Raw genomic sequence first — 12,282 nt, 5'->3', positions numbered from 1 at the left:
TTGCCTGCGACATGCCGTATGTCCGTGGTAAACTCGGAGATGGCGGAGAGTTGGCGCTGCTGGCGCCCTGACCACGGCTCGGTGGCTATGGCCATGGCGAAGGTGAGTGGCTTGTGGTCCACAAAGGCAGTAAACCGTCGGCCCTCCAGCAGGAATCTGAAGTGCCTGATGGCCAGGAAGAGGCCTCATTGGACCACCGAATTACATGTGTATTCCACGTGATATTGTACATGCTTGAACCCACCCTGTCTCAAATTATTTCAAATCGTACTCTTTAATCTTTAAAATAATTGCATCAAACCCTGGAGCGTTTACCCCCTTGGTACAGTTAATTTGGGTTGATGTGAACACCAGAATCGAACCTGTTTGAGGTGGTCTCAGTCAGCTTCCAAGTGAACCCTGGAGCAGTTTCTTTGAGGTGTGAAACACAATAGGACCACAATCATGCATTTAATGAATTTTCCCATATACTGAATTTCCAAATGTGCAATTAAAAAAAAATATATATATTCCAATAATCCAAACACTCACGCTGGTCCGCCTGCTCTCTGGCTTTGTTCTCCAGGTCTCTCCCTCTCCGCTCTCTCTCCTTCTCTCTTCCCCTCATTGCTCTCCTCTCCTGCTCAGTTTGATCATCCAGCTCTAAATACCTCTGAAGAAAAGAACAGCACCTCTCATCACCTACTTCATCACAGTTCAACACATTTGAACATGTTAAAATGAACAGATTTTTCTATGCATTTCTAAGGAATGGGGAACTGGGCTTCTAAAGTGTACTCTGTGTTTCTAGGGTATGTAATAAAGACACAATCTCTCACATGAATGAAAATAAAGACTAGAGCTGTTGTACATTGTACATATGTCTATACTGAACACTGTGACCTCATTTTTTTTTACTTCTAATATCATACTTATCTTGTCTTGCACAGTCTCTGGAGCGTAACAGTAAGAAGCATTTTGTATAAAAGTATTCTGTACTTCTGTATGACAACTATTAAAGAAACTTGAAACTAGAGACTGGGTTTTTTTCAGGGCATGTTTTATGCCCATGAAATCCCAGTGTCAGGGGGGCATTCCATGAGCTTTGAAGGAACACACCAACATTATGGGAAATTTGCTTACCGCCTTCTCCAGAGTTAGACAAGATAGATACCAGTTTCCTATCTGTGCGTTCAGTAGAAAGCTATCCGGTTTCTGGTATATATCTTCTTGTCTGACTCTGGAGAATTTCCCATGTTAGTGTGTTTCTTTAGTACATTATACTAGGGGTGCACCGATGTATCGGTATCGGCCGATAAGTGCCTTGTTGACTGCAATCGGCCTATCGGCCGATAAGCTCAAATGTGCCGATGGCAGTAGCCGATAAATATCCATCAATTAGTGTCGCGTCAAAAGGCAAAAAAAATAAAGTTCAGTCAAGCGACCTGCACAACGCCGCCCCCACACACACACAAGCTATTGCATCAAAGTTACTACTTATGATTAACAAAGGCATTCGTTTTGTGGCATTAACGTTATATAGTTAGTGTTACACGTTCAATAACATCAGCATATTATTTACAGAGCCCGTACTGAGTTGTACCCATTCTGCAATCTGTTAATAAAGTTTTCAATCAGACAAATGTATAGAAAAGCTTTGTTTTATTATAACATTTGTTGCAGTAAAATCATTATGCCTCGTTTGGTCATCCTGCAGAGCGCTGGTAATCTACTTGTGGCCGGCGGGGAGCTAACGTTATTAGCGCGTTGGTTTGTTGTTGACAAACCTCCAATGTACAGCCCTCACCCAACCCACCCAACCCCACCCAACCAACCTCCTCCAATGTACAGTTTCTATGCCAAATGTATATACACTCCTTTGCTGGACACTTTTGTATCACAAACAGTACTGTATTTGCAAATCTGATATGTCATAAATGTATAGATGTAGCAGTACTGTCTATCTGTATGTCATGTATGTCATATATGTTATGATGAATTGAAAATGGGGGACCCTGATGTAAACAAGACGAAAGTCTTTCTCTGGTCTGCATCCCCTTAACAATTGTGTGTATTGAGCTGTACTGTACTGTACCCATTCTGCAATCTGTTAATAAACTTTTCAATCAATCAATCAATCTCTCGCTGCAGATCAATGGCGTCCATCCAGGAAGTAAAAAACGAATACGCGCTTGCCGATTGGTGGTAACAGCAGAGGCGGGTGCAAGCGGTGTGACGTAATTGGCAGAATCAACTGTCAATCAAAATTGTTCTGTTGCATTGCTTTGGTTGAGAGCTCTGGTTGAGACAATAGTATCCAGCTGCAGCCCAGCAGACCATACTGGGAGAGAGATAGTGCTACATGGCATGGTGGAATTAATACCATAAACATATTTCTTGATGTTTACTTTTTTTAAGTAAGTAAAGAGGCCTATGTTCATATCGGTGAGCACAATTTGTAACACAAAAAGAGAGACGTGTAGCCTATTTATTTAATATTTTATTTATTCATTTTATTATTATTATTTTATTTGTTGCCATGGCTAAAATAATAGTCAAGCATAGGGCTAAAACATTTTCATAAACAATAATATAATTTTTTGTTATTTGGTTATAATAAGGGCTTTTCTATGCATTTGTCTGATTGATTGAAAGCTTTATTGACAGATTGCAGAGTGGGTACAATACAGTACAGCTCAGTGGACTGGAAGATGAAGACCAGAAAAAGACTTTCGGCTTTTTTACATAAGGGTCCTCCATTTTCAATTAATCAAAACATTTTTAGAGACATACAAATATACAGTAGTTTCATTAAAAAAAAAACATTTATATTTTTTTGCTACAAATATCGGTATCGGTATCGGCCGATTGTGTTAGTTGAACAATCGGTATCGGTGGCAAATTTTCTTTCCTACCCTAAGAAGAAAAGAAAAAGGAAAACGCACACCTATGTTGATGAGTTGCTGACTAAAAATCATAAAAGGCGACAGTTTACAAGATTTTCAGGTTCATAAGAAAATAATTAACCTTTTGCGAAGAATGGCTTCTTCGACCACCACCGTGTGCCCCGGCTTGCCAGGGCCTAACAAAAATAATGGTTGGTTTCAGGTTGCCGACCGACCCTGCCGATTTAGGTGCGACCCAATATATTTTATGAGTTTAAAAAAAAAATTATATATTAAAAAAAAAAAAATCATTTTTTTTTTTTTTTTTTTTTTTTTAGAATAAAGTTTCATAGAAATCTTAGTCAAACATTTAGTATTATGGATATTAAACATGCTGGCAGAGTACATGCATCCATGTTGTTGTGAACATTTTAACCCTTTCACTGCCACACGACAGCCGGTTAACCCTTTCACTGTGACAATACAGAAGGTTAGCCCTTTACTATCACACAACCGACGGCGATGCTCCATCATTAGCATCATTAGCTCCGCGGACATTTTAACCCTTTCACTGCCACACGACAGCCGGTTAACCCTTTCACTGTGACAATACAGAAGGTTAGCCCTTTACTATCACACAACCGACGGCGATGCTCCATCATTAGCATCATTAGCTCCGCGGACATTTTAACCCTTTCACTGCCACACGACAGCCGGTTAACCCTTTCACTGTGACAATACAGAAGGTTAGCCCTTTACTATCACACAACCGACGGCGATGCTCCATCATTAGCATCATTAGCTCCGCGGATGCGGAGCTAATGATGCTAATGATGGAGCATCGCCGTCGGTTGTGTGATAGTAAAGGGCTAACCTTCTGTCGTGTGGCAGTGAAAGGGTTAATTAAATAAAGAAATTCCCTATCCATAGTCGCCGTGGGAAAGAATAAAAAAAAAATAAAAATAAAATAAATTCCCTACCTACCCATGGCCAAACTGACAACCAACCTGAAACCAACTATTATTTTTGTTAGGCCCTAGTGGGATTCTCTGATTCACACTGACCAACGTGGGCCAAGTCCACACACACTTTCAGTATAGTTAACCCTTTCACTGCCACACGACAGAAGGTTAACCCTTTACTATCAAGGGTTAACCTTCTGTGTCGTGTGGCAGTGAAAGGGTTAACCGGCTGTCGTGTGGCAGTGAAAGGGTTAACCTTCTGTGTGTCGCCGCAGTGAAAGGGTTAACCGTTTTGGTAGTGCGGCGGTGAAAGGGTTAAGAGTAGCCACACACTCGTAGGTCGGATGCATGTTTTTTTTGAGACATTACAAAAGAAAACAATATCTCGACAGCATGCGAGGCTCCACATCCCCACACACACACACACACACACACACACACACACGCACACGCACACACGCACACGCACACACGCACACACACCTTCAGCTCTGCACCACTTCCTCACCTCCTGACTTTCTCTCCTCAGCGTTTTCTCCGCTTGGTATCTCTCCAGCAGTTCCTCTCTCTCCCTCTTCTCTCTCTCCGCCTCCTCCTCCCTCTCTCTCAACTGGGCTCGAGAGCTGGCCAGGCCCTCCAGGACCCACACCAGGATGGGCACCAGGGACTCCACCACACCTGCGCCGTGGGTCTCCACCACCGTCTGGGAGAGAGGGCACGGCAGAGGGGTCATTAGAGCTACCCCAGCAGAGTAGTCAGAGGCACCAGTAATGACCTATCTCAAGCCCGCCCTCTTTCCTTGATCCTCCAATCACAACGGTTGCTTCCCTCGGACAAAGCGAACGGCAACTGTTGTGATTGGAGGATCAAGAAAATTGGGCGGGGCTTGATATAGGTTAATTGTCTCTACAGTGAGCTTGGATAGCAGCATGACTGTATTAACTTTAACACTTTGAGTGCCAACGACGAGATTTCTCGTTAGTTCATGCCAACCGTTGAGTGCCAGAGAGACGAGAGATCTTGTTTTTTTTTTATTAGCGATTTCCATTCATATTTCATCAATCTAGCCTCACGTTACCACTGGAACTCTCTCTGAGCTCCATTAGGAAAATACCGCCCCCTATCGTCTCTCCGGATGGTACTGCACCCCTTTGGATTGGATTGAATGAAACGCATGGAGAAAAAAAAGTCCTGCTTCCACATTTTACTTGTCAGACAAGTAACCCGAGAGGATCGAAGTCATCGCCGACCACCAGAACAGCGGATAATGTGTTTCCAGTACCCATCGTTGGATCAATAAACGCGATCGATATTTGGAATGGTGATTAGCAATTGGAATAATCTTTTTGGAGAACATCTGATCTGAGGTAAGGAATCTATTTGACCAGTCTTGGGATAATCAGAGCTTTTTTCAGAGATATCAACGTGTGCCCTGTGTGTATGTGTGTATGTGTGCTGATCAGGAAATAAGAGAATCGATTTTTCAGCCAGCTTCCCTAGCGTGCATAAGTACACATATACTATCGATAATCTAGCGTTTATTTGAAAACGATTTATAAATAGGCAGAAAAATGACAAAATTTTTTGTGTATTCCAGAATATTCCAGTAAAGGGCGTTTATCACAGAATCTTTATATTTTCCTGAAACCTTCAAAAAACAAGCGTTTTTCAAAATGGTATAAAACGGAAATGAACCGATTAAAATACAATCCGTTTCGACAATGTTGACTGCAAACAAGTCATTGATAAGCAACGGCGAGATTAGACACATGAGAGCGCTATCATTGAAGTGGGTGGTGGCACTCAAGCACTAAATCGTGCGCCCCCTGCTGGCACTGAAAGTGTTAATTGTCTCTACAGTGAGCTTGGATAGCAGCATGACTGTATTAACTTTAATCAGTTGGTTTAGGGCGCCTGGAGCGTTTACATACATTTGTTGAGATTGATGGAAGAATACAAATGTGACTATAAGGGCTGGTTTACCTGTAGTTCCGAGTACAGTTTTCCTGCCTCCTCACTCACAATGTCAGGGTCCAATTCCAGCTCGCCGGCCCCACACAGGAAACTCTCTCCACACTCCATTCTTTCAGATCAGCTCTCTCTATCTACTGGTTTATTCCCAACACACCCCCAAAGCTACATGGGCCTGCAATTTGACGAGCCGAATACTTCCTCTTATCTATAAATATCTATCCAACTACACAGTAATACAACTAGTTCATCTGGCTTTCTAACACTAACGCCGACTCCCATACCACCCATCCTTCAGAAACACTCATTTCTGCCTACAGTGAATAGGCTAGTCTCAACTCTACGACTATACTCCACTAGCCATTCCTGTCATGCACAGTTTAGCTGATGTCAGGGGGTGTTTTAGTGTCCATTCTGAAAAAGAATACAGGAAAATATTAGAAATATTGACAATCAACAGTACAAATATAATATAATGACAAATATAGAGAATGTGTGTGTGTGTGTTTTTTTTTTTTTTTTGTATTATTAACTTTTTGGCACATTTCTCAAGCTTGGAATTTTCTAATTTCAGCTTTTATTTAGTAAACCTTTTGGCTGGAAGTTAATTTATAATGCAATGTTCTTGGCTTGACAGTTGGGTGAAAAGTGTTCTTCTTGGCAAATAGAAAGCAAGGGTGATATTTGGTTCACAACATTGATTGATTGATTGATTGATTGATTGATTGATTGATTGATTGATTGAAAACTTTATTAACAGATTGCAGAATGGGTACAATACAGTACAGCTCAATACACACAATTGTTAAGGGGATGCAGACCAGAGAAAGACTTTCGTCTTGTTTACATCAGGGTCCCCCATTTTCAATTCATCAGGACATATATGACATACATGACATACAGATAGTCAGTACTGCTACATCTATACATTTATGACATACCAGATTTGCAAATACAGTACTGTTTGTGATACAGAAGGAGTCAAGAAAAGGGAGTATATACATTTGACGTAGAAACTGTACATTGGAGGAGGTTGGGTGGGGGCCCGGGGGGTTGGGTACATTGGGATATTGACAACCATACTGGGTAATTTACATTGGAGGTGGTTGGGGGGGGGGGCACACTGTATAAACAAGTAAAACTGTACATTGAGGGGGGGGGGGGGGGGAGACACTGTACAAACAAACAAAATTGTACATTGGACTATTGACAAAACCATACTAGGTAAATGACTGTACATTGGAGGGGGTTGGGTTAGGATATTTACAGGGGCCAGTGTTGAATTGCAGTCTCCCGTAGGTGTCCCTTGAGAGAGGTTTTGAAAGTGGGTAGTGATCCACATTCCTTTACAGCTTTGGGTAGGGCGTTCCACATTGATGTGGCATAATTGCGAAACGTGTTTAGTCCCTTATTTGAGCCGAATCTGGGTTTAACATGATTTGTGGAGCTCCCTCTGGTGTTGTGATCGTGGTATTCACTGACCTTTGGGAAGTATTTTGACATGTACATGGGTACCTTGGTCGTGTAGTGTATCTTGTAGACCAGGCCCATTGCAAGTTGCTGTACTCTGTCGTCTACTCTAAGCCATCCTAGGTTGTCAAAGTGGGCAGGGGTGAGGTGGGTTCTAGGAGTAAGGTCAAGCAGTAGTCTGACCAGTTTGTTTTGAGATGTTTGTAATTTTGTTTTTAGCGCCTTTGAGGTGCTTTGGTACCATGAGGTGCAAGCATAGTCGTAGTACCCCTGAATGAGTGCTCCTGCCAGAGTCTTCAGGGTATTCTTGTTTACCAGAGAGGAGATCCGGTACAAGAATCGAGTTCGTTGGTTGACTTTTTTTATTACATTGGATGCCATTTTGTCACAGGAGAGATTAGCCTCTAGGATGGAACCCAGGTAGGTAATTTCATCTTTCCTTGTGACAATATTGTCACCCACTGTAACTGAGAAGCCGTCGGTCTTGCTGAGTTTGTTATTTGAACCGAAGAGAATGGACTCTGTTTTGCCCATGTGTAATGATAGTTATAGGCTACACTCAAGACTTACAGTAGACTGAGCTTCGCTATTGGCACTAGGGGTGGGAATCACCAGTTTCATCACGATACGATACGATATCGATTCTTTGGACAACGATACGATATTTGCTGATATCACAAAGTCTCTCACGATACAATACGATACGATTAGATTCAGGTGCCTGCGATCGATATGAGATGATATCATATGCCCATTTAACACAATCAGTAACATTTAGATCAACAAAAAAAAGGTAATGAAAATATCATTTGACATTTGTATTTTTGAGCTCTTCCAGACATTTAAAGGAAAATCAATCTATTGTTTTTAATACAAATAGACCTCCTGTTCACTGTAAAGTGCCACGTTTTTATATATTGAGCTTTAAACTTTAAGCTACATTTTTTGGAACTCAAAACTCACAACCTCCCTCTCCCAAACCGTTCCTACAACAATTTGTTGATGTTGCATGATCATGTATAGGCCTACATTTATTATGTATTATATTGTTTATGTTTAAATAACATTTAAACATCAAACTCCTCTGACCTCATCTGGTCTTTCCAAAGACGCGCGCACACACACACACACAGAAAGGGAGAATGCTATGCTGTAACATCTACACACACGGAGCTACTGCTGTTGTTCTTGGGCGGATATGAGACTCGCCACAGGATTTTCAAAATAAGAGTATCGATATGAATCGATCTTATTACATCGCATCGATCCGATTCGATTGTTGATAATTACATCGATGTATCGATCTGGATCGATGTATCGTCCCACCCCTAATTGGCACTGTTGCTTAATACACATAAAATATACTGAGTGAGTCACACCTTTTCTGCACGCCTGTACTTGTGCCCCTGCTGTTCCAGTATTCAACAAATCTACCAGTTATACCAGCCTATATTCTCCCAAGTTGTATGATCATATTCCTCACGGGGTCTGAAGTTCAGAATCTAGCTACCCACGTCATTATAGTGTCTGGTGGTCTTGATTGATTGATTGATTGAAAACTTTATTAACAGATTGCAGAATGGGTACTGTTGACAGAGTCACCTGGGGAGCAAAATAACTGGTCATGACAACGAGGTCCTCTTTAGCCTTAACTGACGTGGTTTATTTCATATGTACATTTCCACCACGAGACCTGCTCTCCTTGAGAGCTAGAGTGAAAGAGACAGAGGGGGAGGGAACATTCCCTCTTATACCTGCTACCTGACGTCAGCTGCTATAGCTGCGTCTCCTTACGCCTATAGCGCCCTCTTGTGGAACAGTTCAACAGCTCAATACATACAATTGTTAACACTTTGAATGCCACCCACGAGTTTTCTCGTGTTATTACCCCCCGGGTTGAATGCCCACTCACGAGAATATTCGTTTTATTCGTTTTTTATTTTTATTAGCGATCTGAAATCATATTGCATCAAGCGAGCCTACCGTTGGAGATCCAGTCACCCCAGGCGCTCAGATGTGAAAAAAGCACCCCCCTATCGTCTCCCAGATGGTAAATCACCCTTTTGGATTGGACTCAATGAAAGTGAATGGGAGAAAGGATTTCTGACTCCACATTTTACGTCTCACTCACGCAGCCGGCATCGACCGGCATCACTCCGGAGCCTGAAGAGCAGCAGGGATTATGTGTTCTACTGTATACACGGTTGATCAATACAATGATCGATTTTTTCGAATGGTGATCAGGAATTGGAATAATCCATTTGGATACCATCTGATCTCAGGTAAGGAATCTATGTTATCAGTCTTAGGATAATCAGACTCGTTTTCACGGATATATAAGCGTTTCCCCTATATGTGATATGGCTGTTTTGACTGTAAAAGCCATCAGGAAATAAGAGCAGCGATTATCAGCGCGCGGCACGAGCGTGCGTGCGCACACATATACTATCGATTATCTAGCGTTTATTTGAAAACGATTCATAAATAGGCCGACAAATGACAACGTTCTAGAATATTACAGTAAAAGGCGATTATCATAGGATGTGTTGTTTTTTCCGCGAAAACAAGTGATTTTCAAAATGCTATCAAACGGAAATGAAGCGATAAAAAAACAATCTGCTTTGACAATGTTGACTGGAAAATGAGTCTTTGATAAGCGACGGGCAGATTAGACACATAGCCATAATTTAAAACATAGATTAGGCGATATTAACGTTAACATTGGAGTTGATTTGGGCATTCAAGGGGGTAAAAAGGAAAACACGGACTGGCTCTCAAAGTGTTAAGGGGATGCAGACCAGGGCCCCCGTTCTCCGTACCTGGCTAACTGAGTTAGCCGGATAATTTTCAGCATAGCTTGACTTAAGCCAGACATTTCCGTTCCCCGACGTCGGATTTTCTAAATCGCCATGGTAACAGATCAGAAAGTTTGAACCTGGGTTTAGTTCAGTTAGCTGGATAACCTGCATGGCCACACCCTCGCAAAGAAATGCCAGCTCCCTTCCTGAAATATTTCTCACAGTCTAGATCCCATTATACCATTCTGAATTATGTTTTTGTGCTTCGTTTGAAATGTAAAATAATAGGTCTGCAGTAACGCTGATAATAAATCATATTCAGCCTATGAATTTACGTTGTCCTATTATGCACGTCATATTTATACGGATACGGTGCTCGCGACACACAGTTATTTTAATAGCGGACTAAACAGATAATTGCAAATGTGAATCCCGCAGGGATATTTTTAATGAATGAAACCTATCGGGCATTTGGCTCTGATTAGTTTCATATTCTTTGCTGTGTATTTGCTTAACGGAGCGCCCGGATTGTGTTTCATTCAAGCTGAAGCGTCTATGCGCGGATTGTGGATATGAATTATGAGGAATCTGAATCTGTGGAGTGTTTAATTGTATCACTGTCACTGTGACAGTGTCACACGTTATTGTGATATTGTAACTGGGTTTAAAATATATGAGGAGATGCGCTGTTTGATGGATTTGATGACGTGACGTGACTTGATAAATTGAATGAGCCTTTGACGTTTTGATGAATGAATTTGAGAAAATGCATTTCAAGCACTGTTATCTGATGATGAACATGAGGTGTCACTGGTATAAACTGAAGGTTAATCAATTCAATGCATGTATGATGAACAGATTAAAACCTGATTAATAGTGTAACTGCAAGCCTCCCTCCAAGCCTCTCTTTGGGAACCATGTATAATATTTATATAGTACATAATACATAAGCACATACAGTAGGCCTACAGATATCCTCATAATATAATTCGTATCAATTAGATATACTATTTGGGCTTGTTTTTATCCTTATTCTGAAAGAGTTGAACAAATTATTTTCGCTAGCAAGATCTCATTTGATTATTCATTCCATTAAGCCTAGTGCCAGCAGGCACGTTTAAAGAAATATAATCTGATTTATTGGGGTAATGAGGGACTTAAAATGAACCTATAGATATGCATTTAACTTGTCGGCGAGGCTATTGAGCCGTACTGTATTGTACCCATTCTGTAATCTGTTAATAAAGTTTTAAATCAATCAATCAATCAATGCCGTTAGAAAATCAGGATTTCTGCGATCGACACCTGCTGTCTTTTCAGCTGAGGCGGCCGCGCGCAATTATCCTGAGCATCAAGTCTGGTTCAAATGAACGAGACTGAATCCACCTTCGAGGAACAGGGAAAGCGCGGATTCAAACATCAGGTTAATTGAATCTGGATAATGGGACTTTTGATTGACTTAGTTGAACCAGGTACGGGGAATAGGGCCCAGAGAAAGACTTTCGTCTTGTTTACATCAGGGTCCCCCATTTTCAATTCATCATAACATATATGACATACACGTGACTTCCCACTTTCAAAACCACTCTCAAAGAACACCTACGGGAGACTGCAATTCGAAACTGGCCCTTGATCATGTCCTAACCCAACCCCCTCCAATGTACAGTAAATGACCAAGTATGGTTTTGTCATCAATATTCCAATGTACAGTTTTGCTTGAACAGTTGTACAGTGTCCCCCACTCCTACCCAACCCCCCCCCCCACCCACCCACCCAACCACCTCCAATGTACAGCCCCCCCGTCCCCCCCCCACCCACCCACTCAACCCCACCCCACCTACCTCCTCCAATGTAGTTTCTACGTCAAATGTATACTCTCTTTTCTGGACTCTTTTTGTATCACAAACAGTACTGTATTTGCAAATCTGGTATGTCATAAATGTATAGATGTAGCAGTACTGTCTATCTGTATGTCATATGTTATGATGAATTGAAAATGGGGGACCCTGATGTAAACAAGACGAAAGTCTTTCTCTGGTCTGCATCCCCTTAACAATTGTATGTGTTGTGAAGGATCAGATTAAACCGAATATATATATTTATTTATGGATATATATTTAATAGTATTTGTATATCGTTTGATATCCCTTGTATATTCCTTGTACATATACACTGAATATCCCTTTAGTCTACTAACAGCCCATAATAGTTTCATTC

The 12,282-nt window shown here is 41.4% G+C and overlaps 1 protein-coding gene across 1 annotated transcript in view; it reads right to left on the bottom strand.

Moving 5' to 3' along the window:
* LOC311245739 (C-Jun-amino-terminal kinase-interacting protein 4) overlaps positions 1–12,282 on the bottom strand; it is a 96,051-nt gene that overhangs the window by 64,493 nt on the left and 19,276 nt on the right. Inside the window, exons 2-4 of the mRNA XM_084335703.1 lie at positions 5,810–6,211; positions 4,335–4,529; positions 532–652 (exon numbers count right to left, since the gene is read on the bottom strand). Of these exons, the coding sequence (XP_084191829.1) occupies positions 532–652; positions 4,335–4,529; positions 5,810–5,908 (415 nt within the window). The 5' untranslated portion in view covers positions 5,909–6,211. The remainder of the gene's footprint in view (positions 1–531; positions 653–4,334; positions 4,530–5,809; positions 6,212–12,282) is intronic.

Source organism: Notolepis coatsorum, assembly GCF_963971535.1.
Source record: "Notolepis coatsorum genome assembly, chromosome: 19".
NCBI classification, from domain to species: domain Eukaryota; kingdom Metazoa; phylum Chordata; class Actinopteri; order Aulopiformes; family Paralepididae; genus Notolepis; species Notolepis coatsorum.
The sequence above is the reverse complement of the archived record's forward strand: the minus strand, read 5'-3'. Positions and strand labels throughout refer to the sequence as shown.